The 23,710-nt window shown below is 34.7% G+C and overlaps 1 protein-coding gene across 2 annotated transcripts in view; it reads left to right on the top strand.

The window, feature by feature from the left end:
* LOC149796496 (uncharacterized) overlaps nucleotides 1–23,710 on the top strand; it is a 53,708-nt gene that overhangs the window by 22,130 nt on the left and 7,868 nt on the right. The window contains exons 2-11 of one of the 2 annotated variants that reach the window (XM_089961211.1): nucleotides 2,372–2,418; nucleotides 2,998–3,100; nucleotides 3,890–3,960; nucleotides 5,640–6,678; nucleotides 7,291–7,361; nucleotides 9,734–9,803; nucleotides 15,586–15,619; nucleotides 16,714–19,655; nucleotides 22,474–22,546; nucleotides 23,535–23,633. In XM_089961211.1, the coding sequence (XP_089817337.1) occupies nucleotides 2,372–2,418; nucleotides 2,998–3,100; nucleotides 3,890–3,960; nucleotides 5,640–6,678; nucleotides 7,291–7,361; nucleotides 9,734–9,803; nucleotides 15,586–15,619; nucleotides 16,714–19,655; nucleotides 22,474–22,546; nucleotides 23,535–23,633 (4,549 nt within the window). Of the gene's footprint in view, nucleotides 1–2,371; nucleotides 2,419–2,997; nucleotides 3,101–3,889; nucleotides 3,961–5,639; nucleotides 6,679–7,290; nucleotides 7,362–9,733; nucleotides 9,804–15,585; nucleotides 15,620–16,713; nucleotides 19,656–22,473; nucleotides 22,556–23,534; nucleotides 23,634–23,710 lie in introns of both variants that reach the window. The other variant, XM_089961210.1, reaches the window with a different exon arrangement.

Raw genomic sequence — 23,710 nt, 5'->3', positions numbered from 1 at the left:
CACTGGTTATACGGGCAATTTTTGCTAATGTAAGTATGCCGAAATAAATGCATTTAGAACTTACCGCGTGCATCTTGTGATGTCGTCTCGGACTTTTGGGTCGGCTCATCACGGGGTATGCACTTTTAGATTTTATACCTATTCAGTTGGGGGCTCGGCTTTTACGCGAAATAGTTTATACGCGAGTATATACGGTACTCTTTCCAAACCTTTACAAAACAAAACAAACTGTCTTTGGTTACTAAACCCAACTGCAATATTGTATGAAAATGCCGATACATTATTATGTGGCTTGTTATGATTAGGTACATTCACAAAACTGTTGGTAATATAGAGTTAAATTAGATAAACTTTGGCTATCTGGCAGATGTAGACTATTTAGCTTTACTTGCAGATAATTAAAATCGGCAGTTATTATCAATTTTTCTATCTTTTGCAGAGAAATTTCATTGCCTAATACAAATGCCGTGTACGAAATTTAGAAAACTCTGGTAATTAGGTGTTGAGAGGCATTATTTCAAGCTACAGAAGAAAATATTCATGAAAGTGTATATTTCTGTTAAATCCAGAAAAATCTTAAGTTTAAGGAAAAAGAACATTGGTTTCATCAATTCATATGTGCCCTAAGTCATTTAAACTGTTATTTTTTTGTTTTACTATTTTGAAAATATAATTTTTTTCTCTGTTACCTTCGTAACTATATTTTTATAGATATTTCAACCTTATTCATTCATTTGGTAGTTGATCTAAAAACTGATATTCTTATAATTTGTTCTGGGACTTCCGATAACTCTGGATTTTTTTAAATTGAAGTCAGTTTTTAAACTGAAACTTGATTTTTAATTTCATAGCATCTGCATACTATTTACTGATAAGAGAATCTTGTGGCTAATAATACAGAAATCTATACTCACCTAAATAAAAGCCAATTAACAGTACTGCAAAATTTTATAGACACGACATCTATCAAGCATATCAAGGCGAGCCAAAGTATCAACATTATTTGAAGTTTAAAGACATCGGACTTGTCTATACCTTGGTTTATCAACATAGGTATCTGCTGATCTCATTCATCATAAAATGTTCAATCTCATGCGATTGGATAATTTTAGGTTTTAGAACCGTTAATATTATCTTCAAAACACGAATTTACTGAGTCAAACGATTAAAGTTTCCTTTTGATGGTGGTTGCGGTGGGTAGCAATAAATGATATATCTTGTATCTTGTGTAATCAAATACAGCTCCAGATGCCTTGGGCTTTTCACGAAATTGCAAATCTCATGTTGCACAGGTTTTCATTGTACTAGGTTAATAGGTCATCTCTCTGTTCTCAATACCACATCTTTCGAGTTCAGACATAGTATACTCTAAGATGAACAACAAGCTGACCCTGACTTGCGTGTTCAGTGTTCAGGCGTATTAAGGACTGTAATCAATATTAACACAGATGCCAACGTGATTGCTATGTATACGTTTCGACAAAAAATTATCAACTATTTTTTAACTTTTGCCGAATGTGTGTTTGTGAATAGGTGATATATACAACCTATTTTAACTGAATGTTGATGAATATTACTTACTCTATTTGTATATGTGGGGCGGGAGGAGGAGATGAGAAAATAAAGGTTGAGAGGGGACCCATATTAGTATGTTTGAGGTACAGTTTCATTTATTTGTAAAGGCACTGATTGCGTTTCTCACTTTTATCTTAGATTAGGGTTCGTCCCCCCGCCCTTGGCCCAGTGCCGCGGACATAGTTGGTGGGATCTAAGAAAATTTCTCCAGTAGCCCCTATGTATTACACAAACATTTTTTCTCTTCGGCGGTAGGCCACCTGAATTTTGTTTTAGTTGTCCCACCCTGTCCGCGGCCTGCCTAGCCCAGCCCCCTCCGTCCCTCTCTCTGTCTTTTTCTATCTCTGTGACACAAAATTAGCGTAAAAATATTTTGCAGTGAACTAAACCAAACATTCAGGGAAAAGTATTTGCAGTACATACGTGTCATGCGTATCCCATATCTATATTATAGAAACGTAAATTAACTGACAGAATAGTTCGAATGAAAATATTCAAAGGTTTAGAAAAATCAATATAGAGGGAAAGAAGAGCGGTCAGAAATAGTTGAAAGGGTGGCTCAAAATAATAGAGGTACTGTTGTATTAAAAGGTACATGCACATTAATGTTTATACAGATATTCAATTGTCGTACAAACCTATCATAAAACAGCTTTCAGTAAATATTGTTTTAAAAAATGAATATTATAAACAAATCCAAAAATGATATCTAACAGATACATATGCGATATTATACGATTATTTAGTATATTTAATTATATCCTTTTCAAAATCTCCCTTGGAATAATTTCACCAGCCTGGGTCGTCAGAAGAACACAGTCTTGACTGTCCAGATGAGAACGGGTAAGGGTATACAATTAGCACTTAACATGTATGTATGTATGTATGTATGTATGTATTTTGGACAATGCATGATACAAACAGTCAAGCTTAGTTTAGATGATTCGAATGGCATCTTTGTCATTTAAAAGTTACATCTAAGAAATGCAAGTTATTGTGTATATCGCTTACAATTTCTGAATTGAGCTGAATTCGCAACTGGTACCTAAATCGAATCCATTCATATCAGATTCTTCAGTCAGAACTGAACACTGAAATTAATAGATTCCTAACGTCTTCTTTGCTTACTATTTAATAAGTAATTTTTTTAATTTTCATTTTTCCTGTAACCTGGCTGATGGTAGGGCCCCCGCTGATGACTTTACGACATTCTCTCTCCATTTTGCAATGTTTCCCAATGCTTTTTCGGACTTTGCAAAGTCCATACCTGACCATTCTTTGATGTTTTCTTCTCACCTCTTCTTCTGTCTGCCTTGCTTTCTCTTTCCTCTCACTGAGCCTTTTAGGATTGTCTTTGATAGGCCAGATGAGCGTGAGACGTGACGGATGACTAATTAAACGCAAATTCATTTTAACCCATAGGAGCATATTCCTGGATTGCATTGATGCCACCGCCGCAGAAGTCATAGAATGGCTACTGAATAACGCTGATATTGTTCAGAAGCAGGCATCTGCAAGCAAACAGGTATAGACCGTCAAAATAATATGCACTAAATGAATGACTGCTTCTTGATATACTGAACATTGAAACATTATACAAAAAACGAATGCGTGTTGTAAGTATATCAGAGTGCTTTCAGAAATATTTCCATTTTTGACATTATGTTGCCTTCTTACATACCATTACGGTAAGGCCATATTTCATGAACAAGAAATGTAAAACTGTGTTCATTATGTGAACTTACTATATTTTCAAAATAACAGACAAAAATAAAAAAAAAAGAAAAATAAATAACATAAAAAAATACAGCACTTACTCTAAGAACTCTGTGAGAATACGTGGTACTTAAGCTTTTAAGATTCACTGCATCGGGGGCGAACTTTGAGTGAAATAGCTTTTGTGAAATACTGTGTACCGAAGTTAGTATAGGTTGCAATGTGATATCAAAACATAAAAATAATTGAAACTGAAATCAGATGGATATGAAGTCAACCTGTCTAGATATAAAAGCGCTCACGGAATGAATAAGTATTATTCTTAATATATGAACAAGTTTATATGATATCCTATACGATATTCTGTTAGTTCGCGTATTGAAAGTTAATCTCGTTTGTTCGTATCAATAATTTGCCCACTTCATATTTCAAATAATATAAAATATCCAAATATCTACTCCATAATTTCTTTAAGACCAAAATATTGTTTTCTTTCAAAAACCATTTAAATGTTTAGACATCCCTGTTAGAAATTAAGTAGAGTTTTCACTCACCCACCCCTAACTGTATATGAAGAAGAAATATTTTATTCCAACAGGCTGAAGAATTCGGTTCAGACCAGGTTGATGACATAACAAACGCGGAGGATGACTGCCACGAAGATGAGAGGTATTTTCGACATTTCGTTAATTGTAACATATTGTTATCTAAAATGACACTAAATACGTTGAACATTTCTGCATTCAGTTGGCATGTACGATACGTATTTGAAAAGATCTGAGTATTTGGTTACAATATTTTGTCTCTACGCATCTATTGATAATTTTGATATATGTGCGTGCAACGTAATATATGTAAATGACAGTGACGTCAAAATGCCAGAGAAGGAGAAAGTATTCTGCTACTGAACAAATAAAAAACTGTAGAATCCGGACGATCTGACTGTTATGAAGGCCAATTTGGATAAAGTTTATAGATGGGAGTATCTGTACATTTTGAGGTGATTTCATCGCTGTAAAGATGGCAGTGAATTCCATGGAAAGTCTACCCACGTTCTGGAAGACAGGTGTCTGCGATTGGTGAGCGGAAAGTTGTTGCTGATGAAGATGTTTGATACACAGTAGAGGATATTTTTTATTATCACGAGCATTATTCTATTAACTGCTCTTAATATACTGAAGAATAATTGGAAGCTCCCAACCGTTTTAACCAGATGTGTCCTGCATTTATTGACGACTGACCAAAACCATAGTCCGGTTGAAATCGCCAAACAGCTAGTCGCCCACAATAAAAAGCGGGACAGAAAAGTATGAGCGAGATTGTTGCATGTGATAAAACATTGATTTACTTTTATGAACTCAACTCTGTTCGGTTTGATATAAAATGCAGACAAAATAGAATGGACTTTGCATAGTTTTAGAAATACTATACACTTGAAATGTATCTGCAATGATGCATAAGGCTGCTTCTTACCTATTTCATGGGCATAAAAGTATAATTTATTAGAGTGGAAAAATAAATAATCTCTATGAGAAAGACGATAATCACGGATTATCACAGGTTGTCAAATTAATATTAAAATTGTGATTGCTTTGTTACATTATATACATACATACATACATACATACATACATACATACATACATATATATATATATATATATATATATATATATATATATATATATATATATATATATATATAAGTTCTTACGAAAAGATCTATTTTTATCATAATCTTGTGATAAATATAAATGATAAATATAAAAGTTGGTTGCTGACTCAAGTCTTAGATAAATATTTTGCACCGAATTATGTAATTCTCTGACTAAAGATAACGTTTGCCTGCCTGATTACTGGTTAGATGTGGTTGTGCAAAGATCAAAGTTAACTCAAGTCTTAACAGACTTCAGTGCAATTGGTTGATATATCGATCATCCTAAAACATCACGAAAACAGTTTTGCACTTAAACTAGTAATTTGAACCTGAAATCTCACTTATAGAATAATTAATAAAGACTGAGTAAAAGATCCTGCATTAAATTAAAGAGGATCATGTTTACATTTCCTGTCTCGACCGTCCAAGCCTGGTGGATACAGTTTAACAGACAATACAGTTTAACAAACAATACAGTTTAGCAGACAATACAGTTTATCAGACAATACAGTTTAACAGACAATACAGTTTATCAGACAATACAGTTTAACAGACAATGCATTCATACTAAATCATTCATATTGAATAACTTAACCTCTTTTTGATGATGATAATATGGACATCTAACTTGCCTCGTGGCCTACATTTCATGGCGGGTAACTGATGGACAATTGCCTTTAATTATTTGAAGCATGTTCCTGGATTGCATTGAAGCCAGTGAAGAAGACGAATCATATCAAAATAGTCAATTGACTGAAGAAGACGAATCATACCAAAACAGTCAATTGACTAAAGAAGACGAATCATACCAAAACAGTCAATTGACTGAAGAAGACGAATCATACCAAAACAGTCAATTGACTGAAGAAGACGAATCATACCAAAACAGTCAATTGACTGAAGAAGACGAACCATGCCAAAACAGTCAATTGACTGAAGAAGACGAATCATGCCAAAACAGTCAATTGACTAAAGAAGACGAATCATACCAAAACTGTCAATTGACTAAAGAAGACGAATCAGACCAAAACAGTCAATTGACTAAAGAAGACGAATCATACCAAAACAGTCAATTGACTGAAGAAGACGAATCATACCAAAACAGTCAATTGACTGAAGAAGACGAATCAGACCAAAACAGTCAATTGACTGAAGAAGACGAACCATACCAAAACAGTCAATTGACTGAAGAAGACGAATCATACCAAAACAGTCAATTGACTGAAGAAGACGAATCATACCAAAATAGTCAATTGACTGAAGAAGACGAATCATACCAAAACAGTCAATTGACTGAAGAAGACGAATCATACCAAAATAGTCAATTGACTGAAGAAGACGAATCATACCAAAACAGTCAATTGACTAAAGAAGACGAATCAGACCAAAACAGTCAATTGACTGAAGAAGACGAATCAGACCAAAACAGTCAATTGACTGAAGAAGACGAACCATACCAAAATAGTCAATTGACTGAAGAAGACGAATCATACCAAAACAGTCAATTGACTGAAGAAGACGAATCATACCAAAACAGTGAATTGACTGAAGAAGACGAATCATACCAAAACAGTGAATTGACTGAAGAAGACGAACCATACCAAAACAGTGAATTGACTGAAGAAGACGAATCATACCAAAACAGTCAATTGACTGAAGAAGACGAATCATACCAAAACAGTCAGTTGACTGAAGCTGATATCGTCCAAAATCAGACTGCTGAGAAAAAGGTAAGAAACTTTAAACTGTTAAAAACAATGCATTAATTATACACAAAATATAATCCATTATTAGTCATATTAATGAACCAATATAATATTATACCAGAAACGATAACTGTAATTACTTATCTCATTCAAATGATAATTTAAGAAAACGAGCGCTTAGCGTAATCACATACATTGCCGATGACATTCAGCTGCATACTCCAGCACACAGTCCTTCTTAATGAATAAATATAATTACATTTTCATGTCACAGACTTTAAATCATTAGCAGAAGTACTCCGTAGGCGTATAATATTCTATGGAAGAAATGAACATTACACCAAAGCATCTTGATTTTTTTCACCATTTCTTAAAAAATAATGTTTAAATTTTTTTGTACGCACATGTTAAATCCTTGCTTATTTTGTAGTACAAGTATTACACCTTTAATATATACTGAAGTCCACATTATTTTTGACATTCATTTTATTTGCATGTTCATTTTCTTTTGATTTCTTCTTCTCACGTCTTTTTGTAATCCTGTTAAAATTATTAATAATAACCAGTACACCATTATATTCCAATGTTATGTTAAATAACGTCTTCCCTTCCAAAATTGTGTATTTTGTTCTGTAGAATGCAGAAGGTTTTCTGAACATTACTGATGCCGTGGCAGATTTGGTGGATGACTGCAATGAAGATGAGAGGTATTGTTAAAGTGTTTAGGTGAAAAAAGTTACTTACTAATTTGTTACCAATCGGCTGCAATGTATTGTTGGTTTTGATTGCTATGTTACAACGCATTAATGCGTTTTGGATGGGAATAACAAAACATCTGTACGCCAAACACAAAAGGGAGACTCAAAGATTAGTTTGGTTTAGAATAATACAAATCGATTCTTTTTCTGATAGCAGTTTCTAAACCTTCTGCAGATATCGTCATCAGTTCCAAGAAACAAATCATTCATATGACGTCAACGGAATACGATCTAAAGTAACCAACCTCTAATATGCAGACAGACACACAGGAGGAAGTGTATCTCAGTGCTCTGAAAACGTATGAGTATAATTGCAAGGGAATATAATAATAATAATAATAATAATAATAATAATGCATAGACTGAGGCTACAACATTGGTAGAAACTCAAAATTAATTTAGCTTGAGAGAGATTTAGTTAGGGATATTGGTTTCTGTTAGGACCAAAATACAGTTGATCTAGAGAATTTGTCAGTTAATCGAAAACGACTGTACTTTCATTATGACTCGATGGTTTTAAGCTAAATAGAAGAATGAAAGCGACACAACAAGTTCAGTTAAAGTTTAATATACAATTTTACTCCCTTAAAATAAGATGAAAAATTAAAATCAATTTACAGTATTGTAAATTAAATCCCAAGTAATCCTCAACGTTCGATCACAAGACCAAAAGGATAGAATATTCTGAAAGAATTTAATTAGTCTTGAATGTGCTGATGTACGAATAGTCTTGAATGAGTTGATGTACCAATAGTTTCGATGTACCACAATAATATAATCCAGAATGTCTTTGAATGAATTCATAAATAATCCCTAAATAGTGTTTTATTACACAAGGTTAATGAGCTCTTTATAATTCAAATCGATAATTTAAATAAATGATTCTTTCAAATTTTATCTAAACAAAACTAACAAAGGTTCCTCAGACTGAACTTAAAGAAGCAATACAACTTCTGTTTACCTCATCCTTATATTAAAAAACTAAGACAATAAACGGCAGTTGAGTTGATGGAAAAGATCTTAGATCTTAGGTTATTATTTCCGACGTGGCAAATATCTTATGGAATGTAGTATACCTTCGAGAAGCCAAACATTATTACTTCTATACAACAGTCTCCTTACCTGAACATTATACTAATTCTATACCTGTGTTTGCAGAATAAATGTGGAGTTCTTCTAGGACTTTTGAAAATTCAACAGACTCATACAACGATATATATGTATAGGTTACTGCATTTATATGGGAAAATATGAACGAGTTTTTCGAATGGAAATACTGCACGATCTTGGGAGCAGTATATCCATCCGATAAAACGAGTTCATATTTTCCCATACAAATGCAGTAACCCTTTTATTATATGCTTATTTTCTTATTCTACCTAAGGCCTAATTATTTAAACAAAAATACACTGCAATAAACAAAGTAACTGAATGGATGCCGTATTCCAAACTAAATACACAAGCGCAACTGTATCATTACACAACAACAATAACATTAATGCGCACATAACGTTCGAAAGAAAATGGGATTTTGTCTACTTAAAATTGAAATTTGGAATCATATTGTGAATGAATGCGCACTGCAACAACTTTTCCATTTAATCTGGAATGAATAGATATTGGTATTTTTGTTGATTCTTCGACGTTTCGTGATTATGGACTGGATATATATGTGCCAATTCTACATGAAGTACATCGGATTTCAGCAGCGTGTTAACATCTGCAAGCGTGTTTCTGCTCTGTCATTGAATGTTTGAAATCATAATCTGGGAAACATATGAAGTCTTTCAACTGTAATTATCAAAAAGACGCTATGAAATATAACGTTTATTTTCTCATTTTCTGTGCAGTAAAGAGGATGTAACTGCACTTGGAATATAGTCGAAATTAAAGTACAATTTCGATATGTGTAATCAAGCTTGAGAACCCATGACATGGTTCATGTAATTCAGATTTGCAGAACTAAGAATGCACATTTTGAGGATATTCAGGATGTAAAACTGTAAGTATATTTTTTGCCATTCTTATTACCAGCTAAAGAAGACAGTTTATTGCTTGTCACTTGCATGTTATTTGTACGGACACTGTATGGCGTCTATAGCTAGCCTAAACTCGAAACATTGTATCAAAACAATCAACAGAGAATGTGTTAAAGCAGCTGGTATGTGGCCGTCCACGAAACATCTGCTTTAGTTCATTCAGAAACAAATTTAATCAACCAAAACGTAAAGCGTCTGCTACACGAGTGTACATGATTTGTTTACAGAGTAGTTCCTAATACACTATTGCGCACACGTGTCCTACACGATTATATTTTGCAGATTAGGCAGTGATGAAGTGAACGAGAATTATGAGAGCAGAGACGGCTTCCCTGACTCTTTTCGCAACAAAGTACGTTATTTCTTAAAAGGTTCTAAGTACATTTAGAAAGAACAAGATTATTAAAATCAACGAGCGTCTTCTTTAAACAAGAAATACACAATAAGCAACAACAGGAGAAAAATGTTTAGAACAAATCATCAGCTTTATAATGTACTCCTTCAAAAGGTTTATATGCGGAAGAAAGTATTTGTAATTTCGAAATACCTTTATGTTACCCTGAGTTTGTCACTTTTAAGCAATTCTAAGATTAATTAATTCAGTTGCACAAAGTTCAAAGGTATAGTTTGATAGATGAAATTATTTGGCACCAGTCAAATAATCTTAAATGTAAGATCCAGTAAGTGTACGTATTTACACGAATTGTGTGATAATTTTGATGTATTCCGTTAGCACAATTAGTTTTCCTTGCCAGGTTTTTGAAAAATAACAGTAAAAATCGACCACTTTTTTCCAAGTAAGGTTACCTAAATAAAATCCAAATACTACTATCATACAGATTTTGTCGACCTCTACCTCGGTTGAACTCCACGTATCTCAGACCTCACATTAAGGAAGATGCGATATGTATGAGACTTCAAATGAGTGTAATATATTTAAGTTATATTTCTGGCATGAATAACCATAAAACTATCTGAAAGAAATAAATGTTTGGTGCAAACCTGAATTTTATTTCCTAAAAGCAAAACTTCCTCCATGCCGGTCCTATATTTGTCACGAAACTGGCAATTGGGATAAACAAATATGATTCAAGTGACCGTGTATTCTGTTTGAATGACCCAGTTGTAGCGATCATTTCACAATATAATATTTATTCATTTATTCACTTTTATTCTAAATATGCATTTATTACGTTTTACCCAATCCTTTTATCTAACGACCATTCAAAAGTACATGCAGTGCTTTCTTTGCTAGGGCTAAAAGCTGTTAGACATTTAATCGTCATCGACTAACAAGATTATCGCCGATAATACGATGCACGGTTTTAATAAAAAATCATTTTTTTCTTCAGTTAAGGTCTGTGAGGTAACCTATTACTCTAAAACCAGATTTTGAATTGTGTTACCATCAAATCAGTTTCCGAACTAGATCTTGTGCAATTCAAGTACAACCTATCTTCAGTTTCTTACTGACCAAGCGCTTATCAATTTCCGTTATTAATTCTTATATTCTCAACTTTAAGTCTTCTGAATATTCTTGAGTCTGTGTATCAGTTTGTATGGTCATGCGGGGGATTACATAGGTACAAGGGGAAATCTTATGTTAATGGATCCATAGGTTTAACATAGGAATGGTATTATAGGGACAATAGTGTTTATAGAAACAAAGGTGTTATGGGAACCAAGTGTTTATAGGGACAAAAGTGTTTGTGGGGACAAACATGTTGATAAGGACATAGGGAAATGATGGTGAAGGAAAAGAATGGTCGAATGTTGATAGGGATAAGGGAAATTATAACGTGACAATTTTTCTTTACAATCCAGCAAACACCCATACTATCTAACACGTCATATATGCAATCCAGCAATCGCTTGTATATTAGTATGCAAAATCACCATACAGGCAACCCAGCACCAACGTTTTGATTGCTATACAAACAAACACACCTACCATCGATTGAAAAGGGTAGGTTTTGTTAGTACACACACTTTGACACATGCACACAAACATGATATCATACACGAGGTGGATAGGAGATAAAAGTAGGGGATGAAGTAGAGACACATTTTCACACAGACTTACAAACACTCTATCACATAGAAGGGGTTTTATGTTTTCTTTTTCAACATACTGGAATTCAAACAAGTACATGCATGCTTAATCACATAAAGTACACATTTGTTTGGAAAATACGATTAGTTTCTCTCTTTTCTCCTAGAAATATAGTAATACGCACAATACCTTCAGTCAAAAATTAAACAGAACCATAGTAGGTGGAAACAGTTCTTGTAAAAGGGATTTTGTTGCAACATTGAGAACAAAAGTTGTGGCATGGTAAGCTTTATATCCACGTGGCGTTTTGTGTTTGTGATGGCCTTTTATACTGTGCAAATTGCAATATATTAAACATTCATACATAATCTGGAGTTTGCGTTTCACTTGTATCTAGACAAACACTCTAAAAGTGCGTTCTCAAAACTCCAAAGGCAGATCCTGAATATGCTCTTCTAAAGTAGCCATTGTCAGGAATGTCATTTGTTTTGAGGAAATAGTCATATTTTTGTACACAGGACTCTATTGCTACGGAGTGGAACAAAACTGTGTTGGTCACTAACTCACGCACTGCACGCCGAAAAGCTGTCTCATCTTGAGGTGGCACTTCTATTATTATTCAAACCTTCATCATCTGGATGAGAATACTCTGCAGCATTGCAACCTTGTAGGTAGAATACATTACATTCAAATTCTTAGTCGTGGTTATTTGATCAAATCTGAAATTTGGGCACTTTCAAAATGATCAACCTTCTTATAAAATTTAGGTGCCACTGATTTAAATTTCTATATCTTTTATATCAGTTCGAGCTAATTGTAAATGCGTTCCCTTAGTTCAGGAGGCAAAATGGTAAATTCTAAAGTACGCAAGTCATGGTGATAATAATCATGCCCAACCAAATGAAGATAGGGCCAACACGGAGACCAACCGGAATGTTCCAGGAAAGCTGAGTCCTTATACTCTTATTCGTTGATGTTCTTACCACAACGGAAACGCTGTGCATGGTCTACACATTACGTGTAAGCAAGTCCGGCTGGCTAATGTTTTAGTAGTTGGCATTCCTTCCATGCTTTTTGGTCATTTGTTTGAACGACTTGAGTCGACTTTCAAAGTCACAATAGCCAGACAAAAGCTGCCAGAAACAAGTATTCTAATTTGATGTATATGTCTCGATGATCAAGTGGCATTTCAAAGTGGTTTGCGAACGCACGAATGAGATCGGTAGATATGTACATGCACGGCAGTAAAGCAGAATGGTCGTGCTGCATCGGTTTCGCTAGTAGAGTGGTAAGGCTTACGAACGGCTTCGCTTTCAATAGTAGATGAAGAGCGGCAAAGTCGTGCTGCATCACTGGTGTTGTAGAGTATGGCATCACTCTGGTCACATGGTCCAGCACTGCATTGGAGTTCATTACCCAACTTAGAATAGGTAGTATGCCCCTCACTCATCGTGGGTCCTTCACTCGTTGTTATATCGAATTATTCATTATCCTTCTAGGTTGATTTTTGTATTCGCAATGAAATATTGAAACGTTTCCATTTTTTATACTGGAGCTCAGCGTGTCCATACGGCAAAATGTTTTCGCCTCGAATCCGCACTCGTTTCTGCTAGACGATTGGATATGCTTTTTCTGACGGTAGCCTAGTGATTTTACGGTTTGCAAACGTAAAGGTTACTTGACTCGATCGATAGTTGAGTGTCAGTTATTTGACTTTGCAGTTGGTATGATTTTTTTCCATACCATTTACTATATTGGTATGTATTGGTGTTTTTGGATGCTCGTCTGTCCATGCCCCTAAACGGTCGACTTCGACTTTTGGATACCCGCCTATTTTTGAACAAAATTTCCATCCCATTCACTCACGGTAGGAATTAAAAGAACTTGTATGAAATAGAATTTCAACCCTTTACAAAAAATATATTTTATATAACTTTCGCATGTTTCTACCCTCTCCTACCTACTTTTAAAAAAATTAAAACTACCTTTCCCACTTTATTCTTCCCATAATCCAAATAACATTACTAATGGAATGTAAAATGAAATAAAAATAGGCTACCGCTTTTTCTTTTACGTTATTATACGAAAACGGGAAATCAACATTAAGTTACCCTTTCTATGAGCTTCTGCCACCCTCCCATATCCATATATTTCAAACAAACTACTAAATCATTCACACAGGGTAGGAGTTTGGCGTGAAATGTAAGTTTGTCTGCACTGTAACTGAAATACCGTATCACATGAGATGTCTGTTTGTTGTTCCATTAAGGCGATATGTATGAGTTAGGTATAAGAGATGATAACTTTGTTTTAAAAGAACGAGGTGAGGAGAGGGTAGGGATATTGTGGAGTGGGTAGGGATTTTAACTTTATCATATAATGACAGTGAATTACAGAGACTGTAATTTTAATAATAAGGGTTTTAAATTCTAATTTTTGCAAGTTTTTTTTTTTACATTCTACCTTTTGTTAATGGAATGATAGTTTTGTTTAAATAAGGAGGGTAGGTACATTATATATTGAAGTATAGAGTTTTCTTTCGTTTATAAGGCACTCTTGTTACGATACGCCCTTGCGATGTACTGTAATGTTACTATATTGATCAAGAAATGCAAAACAAGCATCTGAGTTAGAGGGCAGACAAACTCACATTTTTCGCCTAAGTATGACAAACAATCCTCATGTGAAATGTATGAGTTAATACGGCGTTTCAGTCAGAGCGCTGACCGACGTTAATTTTACATTGTTGCCAACATGTATTTCAGAAATCTGGAATAGTGATAATTTCCTGTTTGGCTCTATACATTTTTGACGCTATTTAATATATGACGCCGGTTTTGCTCTAAGGTACTATAATAACATTTAAAGAATCGTTATGTCAGCATATTAGCGATATCAAATTTTAGAGAAATTGCTGATGTGCAAAAATATAGTTTTTCATGATAATTGTTCACGTCATTTAAACACAAGAAATGGATATATGCTCGCTATCTACACTAGAGATTTTAAGAAAGAGATTGTAGATAATCATCAAGCGGAGTATTTCTTATCAGCAATTTTATAGACCCATCAGTAGGCGATTCAAACATATCCTCAGTCTTGTATGATAGAAAGGGTGGGACGGGTGGCTGGGTCAGGGCAGGATGCCATCCATTTTTAAAGGAAGTGATGGGTTCGTTTTAAACGCCTCTTCCCATCCACACGACCCCAACCAACCTAAATTCGGAAACTATCATGTCTGCGCATGTGAATATTAACCGGAAGTTCAGATGCTCTTTAAAGAGTTTGCCCGAGTAACATCATGTGTTATATAAGATGGATTGGAAACTAAATAGAAATTATAATCTTTATATTTGCAAAATAAGACATTGCTGGATGAAAGTTTGTATTGTGAAACGTTTGCTTTAAGTCATCGAAAACAAATTGAAAATATAGACACTTGAATTGCATATATGTACCCAAATTGCAACTCCGACCACCAAGGTACGGTGGGTAGTGAATTATTGTTTTGATTTGAAAACAAACAACAAAACCAAATTCGCAAGGTACTTTTTAATTGTATGCAACAATCTGCATATGCATTGACTGACGATGAACGCGACAGAATCAGACGTTTAACGCATTTATTCGCATACTTATCTCGTCCTTTCGTTTGTGTGATCTAGATACGCTACGGTCCATTTGAGGTCAATAGAACGCATGATATCCGTATATAAACAGATTTATACAATGTGCTCATTTTAACTGACAACCTTTAAATATCTCTACTCGCCATTAATAATAATAATAATAATATAATATGTTACATATTACGTCTGCCATTGTTTTAAACACGCATGTTTCTAACAGGCATCAATTAAACATTAATCAAATGCATGAAATAAAATCTTTAAGCAGCATTTTAGAAACTAGAGTAAATAATTCAAAATGTGTCTGCCAATATATTTAAATTATTATATTTCATACTTGACATAATTATTCTGTCTGCGCTACTTTTCTTCTTCTTGTTATAGTTTACTTCTCTTCTGAGTCTTTTCTTATAAGCATTTGTTCAAGTGAGTACTTTTTTGCATTATCGTAGGAAGCCAATCCGGCAGAGGATTCGTATTCCACGGGTAAGTTTTACTTTTTAATGACAAATCTTTTGTTTTAAAATCTTGCCTGAAAGAAAAAATTGAATAAAATAAGAATGTCTATTCCTGATAAGTATATGAAGTGTAATCCGATTTAAACATACAACTACAATTTCCACTAAATATCATCAAACATAAAGAAATATACTGTCGAATTAGACATGCGAAACTTCTTACACAAAATATTTTGTTTGTAAATCCAAACTTTAAGTTTAGCATCTTCATTGGCCAAGAAATATCTAAAGCGTGAAAGGGGAATTATAACTTGACCAAATGTGTGCAACTCCAACCATAACATGTGATTATAGATCTGAATAATTAAAATATATAATCGGTATGTTGTGGGCGGGGTGAACGGGGGGAAGGGTTATGAAGCCTTATACTAAACGAAGTGAATAAAGTTTATTTTCTCTTCTGTACTTCAGTCATCAAAATTTATAAATACGTGAGGTTCATTAAACGTTTATCTTCGTGATTACTACGAACTCTTCGAAATATTAAAACATACTTAAAATCGCCAAATTCCTTTCTGGAACAAATTTGGCACCTCGATGTCTCTTTACTTCTTAAAATAAATATCGTAGCGCATAAACGATAAAAAAAGAAGAAAATCTTATAACCTTTGCATTTGTGTAGAAGTTTCTGAGTTGATTCAAAAAGGGATACCACTCACCGACTTGTCACAATCCACCAGCCATTGCTCTTACGACTTTAATTTCGAACTGTTGCCCAAATTCTTACATGTGGTCTCTCAATATTGTGTTTCTTCCGAAACTGTACATTAAGCAAATGAAAATTTTCCGCAACATTTTCGTACACTTTATTCGTTACATTATGCCAAAGAAATGGGAGCCAAATGACTTTCCCAAGGACACAAAGAGGCAGCCAATAAAGGTATCGAACCAGCAGCCCTTTGATTACTAGTCCGACGCACTACCAACTCCTTAAGTTTTAAATTCAATTTGTCAAGTTGTTTTGTTTAGGTTCACAGACAATCGCAAGCTTTGTATAAAAATAGCAACCTTTTACAGTAATTTTTCTTTTTAATCTAATACACATTTTACTTTTTAATCCAGAGATAAAACAAGCAGAAGCTGACAAAACAAATGCAAACGTTACGCGGGCATACAGAGATGATACAAAGGGTGAGCTGAATATTAGAGGAAGCAAGAGAAAATCGGAAAAGAAAGGAGTAAATAATTATGCAAGCTTTTGTAAACACCAAACCAAGTTTAGAGATACAAATTCTTTGGGTTGTAAACGTCACGGTTATTCAAAAAGCAAGATCAATGCAAGAAAGGGGAAACGCCAGCCCATAGGTACAGGCACTTGTCCAAAAACAATTGAGATAACGGTCAAATTAAAAATAAAGGCATCGAAGTATGCGACAAGAAAAAATGTTTCACAGTCCGGCATATACAGCAGAAAACCGCATTGTAATAAAATAGCTATGGAGGACAATTCTATGCGTGCAGGGTTTGATCAAAATCTGAAAGACAATGTGCGATATTGGAGTCGAAAAAGTCGATATCAGCCTGATAATTATTTATTCACGAAGGGAGATGGAATATGTTACCTAGACCCTCTTATGGATTTTATTTCCTTAATGAATCGTAAATTCGTTGTTCTTCCTACCCAGCCACTGCCACCGAGGGATTCACACACATGGGATTCTCAGATGCGCTTCTCTTCTTTAAGAAGTGATCATAATGGATTCATATATCACCTTCGGTGTCCATGTTGTCAGTATCAAATGATTGTTATTGGCCCTGAATTGAGCATTGGAGACCCTGTTTCCGGATCAACAATAGAACATGCAGTGAACGAACATATTACATCACAAAGGCAAAAACTTGGTGTTAGAACAGATTTACCTGGCAATATATCCGAGAAGTCAAGCACAGAAATCGATATCAGAAGGAATTGCTTTATTTCTGAAGCAGGACGATCCAATTTTGAGGCATATGCTATTGAATCTGCAAAGACAACCATAGAACAGTTTGTGTGTTCAGAGCAACATGGTATTCAACATATGAGAATGCAAAACGTTTCATTCCAATCAGCAGAATCAGATCTTGAGTCCTCTTCTAGGGCCGATGATTCTATATATTTCCAGGAAGAATCATCCAGTGAATTTACTGGCAGACTACATGCTTCCACGCCAATGGTGGACGCATCTCCCTGTGAAACAAAGCTGGACAAAAATAGCCCCGTTGTACACTCTGAAACATCACCTGGTGAGAGACATTTGAAAAGGAATGTAAATACGGAGACCGACATACAGGCACTTCCGTTTCCAGCAATTAGAGAAGACTGTACATCTTTTCAACAGGACTTTTCCTGTGGAAAATATGAAAGGAAGGAACAGCCTATATCATCACTTCGACATGTACCAATTATTCTGAGGAAAGATTTACTGCTATTACAGGAAGAATTAATCCACCAATCAATGGTTGCTTTAGACAATAACACAGACAGTACTCAAGAACAACATTCTTGTAAATCATTTATTCGCAGAAATAGCCATGGGTCTTCACTGACTCACTCGCACAGCTCACAACTCAATATATTTTGTGATGCAAATGACAAGAAGAATGACGATTTCAATGCACTGGTGCATAACAACTTTAATCCTACTGAGTCGGTTACATTTGGAATATATACAATACATATCTTCGTTATAAGAATGGCATGCAATGGAATTGCGCTTGGCCCCAATCATGATGCATATAAGTTGAATTGCCCACGCTGTAGATCACTAGTTCACAGTAGTGGGAATGAAGGGAAGACTTTCGACGAAAGCTTCATTCAATACGGATATGTTGTTCTTCATTATGTCATTCCTGTTAAAGTTACTTCAAACCATCAGGACATAACAAAAAGAGCTGCTGCTGAATCAAATCACGAGAATTCCCTTCAACAACTCAATCATGACCAAAGTTCCATAGAGGTTGTTAATGTATCAGAACTCAACAGCTCACCCCAAACTGTTCAAGTAATGAGAGAGAGTAGTGCAAGATTTTCACAGGTACTGTTTGCTGATACAACATCCTGCGAAAGCAAGCTGCCTTTTCAGCCGGCTCTCAAGATGGATGACCAGTCATCGGCAATGGAACACCTTCGTAGGGAGTCTGTTCTTGGGAATATTTACCCTTCAAATGAAATAAACCATTTAGAGAGTGATCCTACCTTGGTGGAATTTGAACCTTCAGCCACACATAATCAATTAGAGATCGAACTCGTAGTACAGAGGAATCAACATTTACCTGTGCCAGAGTACACTGCTGGTATTTCAACCTTGCCTAGGAATGGACTTCCATGCGAGCTTGAACACTTAGGAGGCGATGCCTGGGGAGAGAGCGTTTCAGCCTCGCAGAAAAACCACAATCTGGCTTTGCGTGAAGGGATGTATGGTGACTTGTATCTGGCTAATTGTGATCATCTACATCAACAATTAGCTAGCATGCCGCCTGAAAATGTTAATGAACATTTGTCAACATTAATTCAACTAGAACGAGTTCCTGAAGTCCAGCTAAGTTGCCCTTCACGGGAGCTAGGAGAATTAAGTAGCCTTCCAGAAGCCCGGCAGGATGATCATTCACATGCAACAGACGATTTAGAATGTTATTTTGCTGAACGCTGGAATGAACCCTCCTCTTCCCACGAACAGCTCGAATACAGTCCAGTGTTTGAAGGAAGTAACATATCACTTGTGTCACAAGTGCTTGATTATGGTAGACCTGTTCGAAGCAGTCAGCTCTTGCCTGAATATGAGAAATTAAATACCGACTCAGACATTTCGAGTGGTGACCAATCTATAAGAGAACCTCTAAGAATTAGAAATATAGATCTTCCAGAGCAACTGAGAAATGAGAAGGCCGTTCGGATAACTGATCCCTTGACTGCAACAAAAAGTTTTCCTCAAGACCCAGCTATAGGGAAAGACGATTCTCTATTTGCATCGAGACAGACAGCAACAAAACTTTCATCTGGAGAAGACTGCCCTGCACGAGCACAGGTACCTACAGTGCTGTTTTAGCTTAGCTTTTAAAATCTGAAAATCACTTTCAATCCAAGTGTAATTTGCAATCCCTTTTTGATTACATTACTTCTATGAACCCTATCAAATATTAGATCTTATATATATAGTATGCAGCTATTTTCCATGGCAGGATTCTCTGTAGAATGATCCGTTGTGGATATTTAGTTTGTTTATATTAAGAGATAATTCTGAAACTGTGACGCAAGTTATTCTTATAACTACACCTGATATATGATATCACTCCTTTTTCCATCTGATTCATGTGATCATTACTCTGCAAAATAGAATCTACTTATCTGGGATATCGAGTAAAGTGCGACTCAGAGCTATACTTAAGTATTTTGATCAATACCAACCTATCAAATGCACTCCCTTGCGCCTAACTTTTTATATTTTGGGCTAGGGAAGTTACTTTTTTCATCGACAATTAAATCTTTTCTTTAAAAGTCCCATACGAAACGTCATTTCAAGCAATGATAAATATAATATTTGATAAACAAACGTTTCGATATATGGTGTGTAATCTACGTGCTGATTGTTTAGTGGTATGTAGAGACACCAAAATTTTAAAATGCTTTTCAAAACTGATAAAGATTACAATAATTATTTTGCTATTAAGTTTTTATTAAAACGCAACAGTTAGTCTGAAAAAGGCGATCAACATTTGTACTGTACAAAGATATACAAGTATCATTCATTGCTAACGGTGTTATCATGGATACTTAATGCTTTTCAAAACATCACTATTTGATCTACCATTAAACTATGGTGTGAATTAAAATTTAGCCACACCAGAATGCTCATTTTATCAAGTAGAACTTAGCTTTGCAACATACGTTAATGACCACAAATTCGTATTGCATATCTATCTATCTATCTATCTATCTATCTATCTATCTATCTATCATCATTAGATGCTGTTAAGTTTTGTTTTGGAAAGAGTTTTAAAGTGGATAATGTCCTTCTGTATCTTGTAACAACATTGTGGCTGGATGCTTCCTTGATGAATCCAGGTCAATTTTCAGTGCTCTCCCATCACAATTTTAACTCTGTTCTGTGCATCAAATAACATCACCTTTAATATTACATATATTATGTTTAACACTCTACGAAGCCTAAATGTGCTCCTTGCTTATTGTTTAATGGTCTTGCAAATCACTTGCTTGCCGACGGGTCCACTTGTCGAGATGATGCAATTTTATTAAAGGTCTGATAAAATAGAAAATTTCAGATCGTTAGTAACAGCGAGATATGTTGATTCACTAGAAAGCTTATTGGTAGGCTGCATTCACTTTTTTCCTGTCGGTACTGTTTGATTCTGATGCTAACTGGTGTATCGAGTTCACGATATCCATGTTTACGGGTGCATGTTTTCGGTTTTGAATAACCTATTACACCCTTCTCCCCAATGGATAAATACATTCGGGGATTAGTAGAAAATTATTTCATTTGTGCAACTGTAACAAGCGATCTTGTGGACCATTCAATACATGCATTTGAGTGACGCTTCTGTGTCAACTATAAACGCACAATCGATGTGTATAGCCTGCGAATTGTTATCTTAAACACATTACTTATAACCTTCTAAACCTACAATGATAATCTTCATTCGTTGGATAATTCACACTCATCATTCAAACAATAGCTCATTTTACTTGGCATGCTGATAGAAAAGCATTAAAACAGGTAATCTGTTTATGTTCTCTGTCCACTTTTAAATGATAAGGTCAATAAGTTCTAATAATATTTTGGTGGATATGTTGCACTACTACAAGGAACTGACAAAAATCTCATCTTTAATTACCTAGAATAACAACAAATCATTTTAGTCATATCCAACATCTATGTGTAGATTGAAGACAAAAATAAAAAAGTCTAAAATAGTTTAAATATTTTAAAGAAACACAATGAAAGAAAGAATGAAATGCTCACAATTTTTTTTATTGGTCATGGTTATTTAGAAACTATGTTTTGGGTAAAATTGCAATAATAATAATAATAATGAGGACATTGTATAGCGCCTAATTTTTAGAAGCTCTAACGCTTTACAACATTAGACAACACCTATAAGATATTTAAAAAAATATGATAATAATATTACATAAACAAACACAATGAAATTAGAAAAACATTAAAAAATAATTTTAAAAAAACATGCTGAGAATATTCCAGGTAGGAAACATTATTAGGTCTTTAAGTTTGTTCTTGAAGTCGCAATACGTGAGTTTTGAGAGCCCTCTTGAATGTGATCACTGTGTCTTTGTGTCTAAGTTCAGTGAGCAATTCATTCCACGTTGCTGGGCCCTGATATGCAAAAGAACGCTGTCCATATGACTTCGTTTTCATAGTGGGAATAATGAGTATATGATTGTCAGAAGAGGAGCTTAAGTATCTTACTGGTGTGTACACATCAGTGAGATCGGATAGGTATGTTGGACTAGACTCCGACAGTGAAATGTAGCACAGAGAACAAATTTTGTGTTTGATTCTGGATCGAATGGAAAGCCAGTGTAGGGTACAGAGCAGATGGGAGGTGTGCTCTGATCGTGGTACTCTAAGTATGATCCAAGCAGCTGTGTTTTGAACTTTTATGAAACAAATGAGTAGAGTAATTAATTTAATATCTTACATATGCAAGCGTGGTTATATCAAATTCAAAGGGAAGACGGTTGATTAAATATTCAAGTGGTAAGACTCTTGTACTGCCAATATACCATATTAGACAAAAAGAAAATATCACAATATTATGTCAAATTATTTAAAGTAATATTTTGGTACGAAATTATGTTTGCAGATTCCCAGTATGGATGTTAGCTACAGCCTAAAGATAACCAGTGAAGCGTACAAAATAATGCAACACGGTCAAAGTAAGTTAGGTAATTAGCGTTAATTTGCTAGTAATGTAATAGGATAATATTTCCCAATAGCTTAATTGTAACGTCTTACGAATTGGTCACAAACCTTTAAATGTTTGTTAACGTCCATTACATCAATTAAGTTCCTTGTGTATTTGTTTCTTTTTTCTAAAATGGTGTGCATTTGGTCTTAGTTCACCTGTACCAAGGCTATCACACCAATGTTAAGCACCAACCTGGACAATACATGCAAAATCAGCTTAGGTCAGGTTACATTTTCTGAACTTGTTATGTGTGAATGAAACGGCTGAGAATTTTAGTGCCTAAGGCCTTCCCTTTATTAACTGAATATCACCTGTTCGCTGTGTCATCCTATGCAGAATATACATGACTGGGGTACAGAAACATTTTGTTTGTTTATCAAGGCCATAATTTTGCTTGCTATTGAGTACAAATGTCATTCTTCATTGGTCATTTTCATCGAAAGCAAAAATAAAAATAGATGCCATTTGTTGTGAATTACAGAATGATGAAATAACAAGTAATTAACGCAAACAAGCGGACTCGCTCACTTATTGTAGTGACATGTAAATATGGTAAATATTTGTGGAATTTAAATAAACAATAATTGTTCCCATAACAGTAGCATAAACGTTAATATAGCGAAAGTCTGGACTTAATGTATTAATACAGTGAACTGAAAACATGTCACTTTGTCTCTGGGTTTAAACCTTTTTTAATTAAGGGTTATAACGTGACACGCATTAAAAGTAGCTAAATACAAATTCCTAAAATAGGAAACTGAGAAATCAGCTATATTTTGCTTGTTATAATGTCTTACAACCTTTATTGTGGAATCTAACCGAAACAACCTTAAACTGATATAATATATTAACTGAGGCAACTTACTCACGTTCCACTACAATTTTAACATAATCTTTTCTCTGCATTGACCAAGAGGTCAATAAACTTAGTACTAATAAATATTCTTTATTATCAGCACGTGGCAGTCTATCGGAAGCAGACAATAAGACGGACATACCCATGATGGAAGATGAAAGGAAAAAAGAACAACGCAAAAGCGAGAAGCTTGAATCAAGTATTTTATTGTTTTCGTTGTTTAACGTCTTCAAGTATTTGTTAATTCATTTTATTTTTTGGTAATAAGACTTAATG

The sequence above is a fragment of the Sinohyriopsis cumingii genome, chromosome 6 (assembly GCF_028554795.1).
Source record: "Sinohyriopsis cumingii isolate HCF-2022 chromosome 6, ASM2855479v2, whole genome shotgun sequence".
Classification (NCBI taxonomy): Eukaryota; Metazoa; Mollusca; class Bivalvia; order Unionida; family Unionidae; genus Sinohyriopsis; species Sinohyriopsis cumingii.
This window is presented reverse-complemented; position numbering and strand designations above follow the sequence as displayed.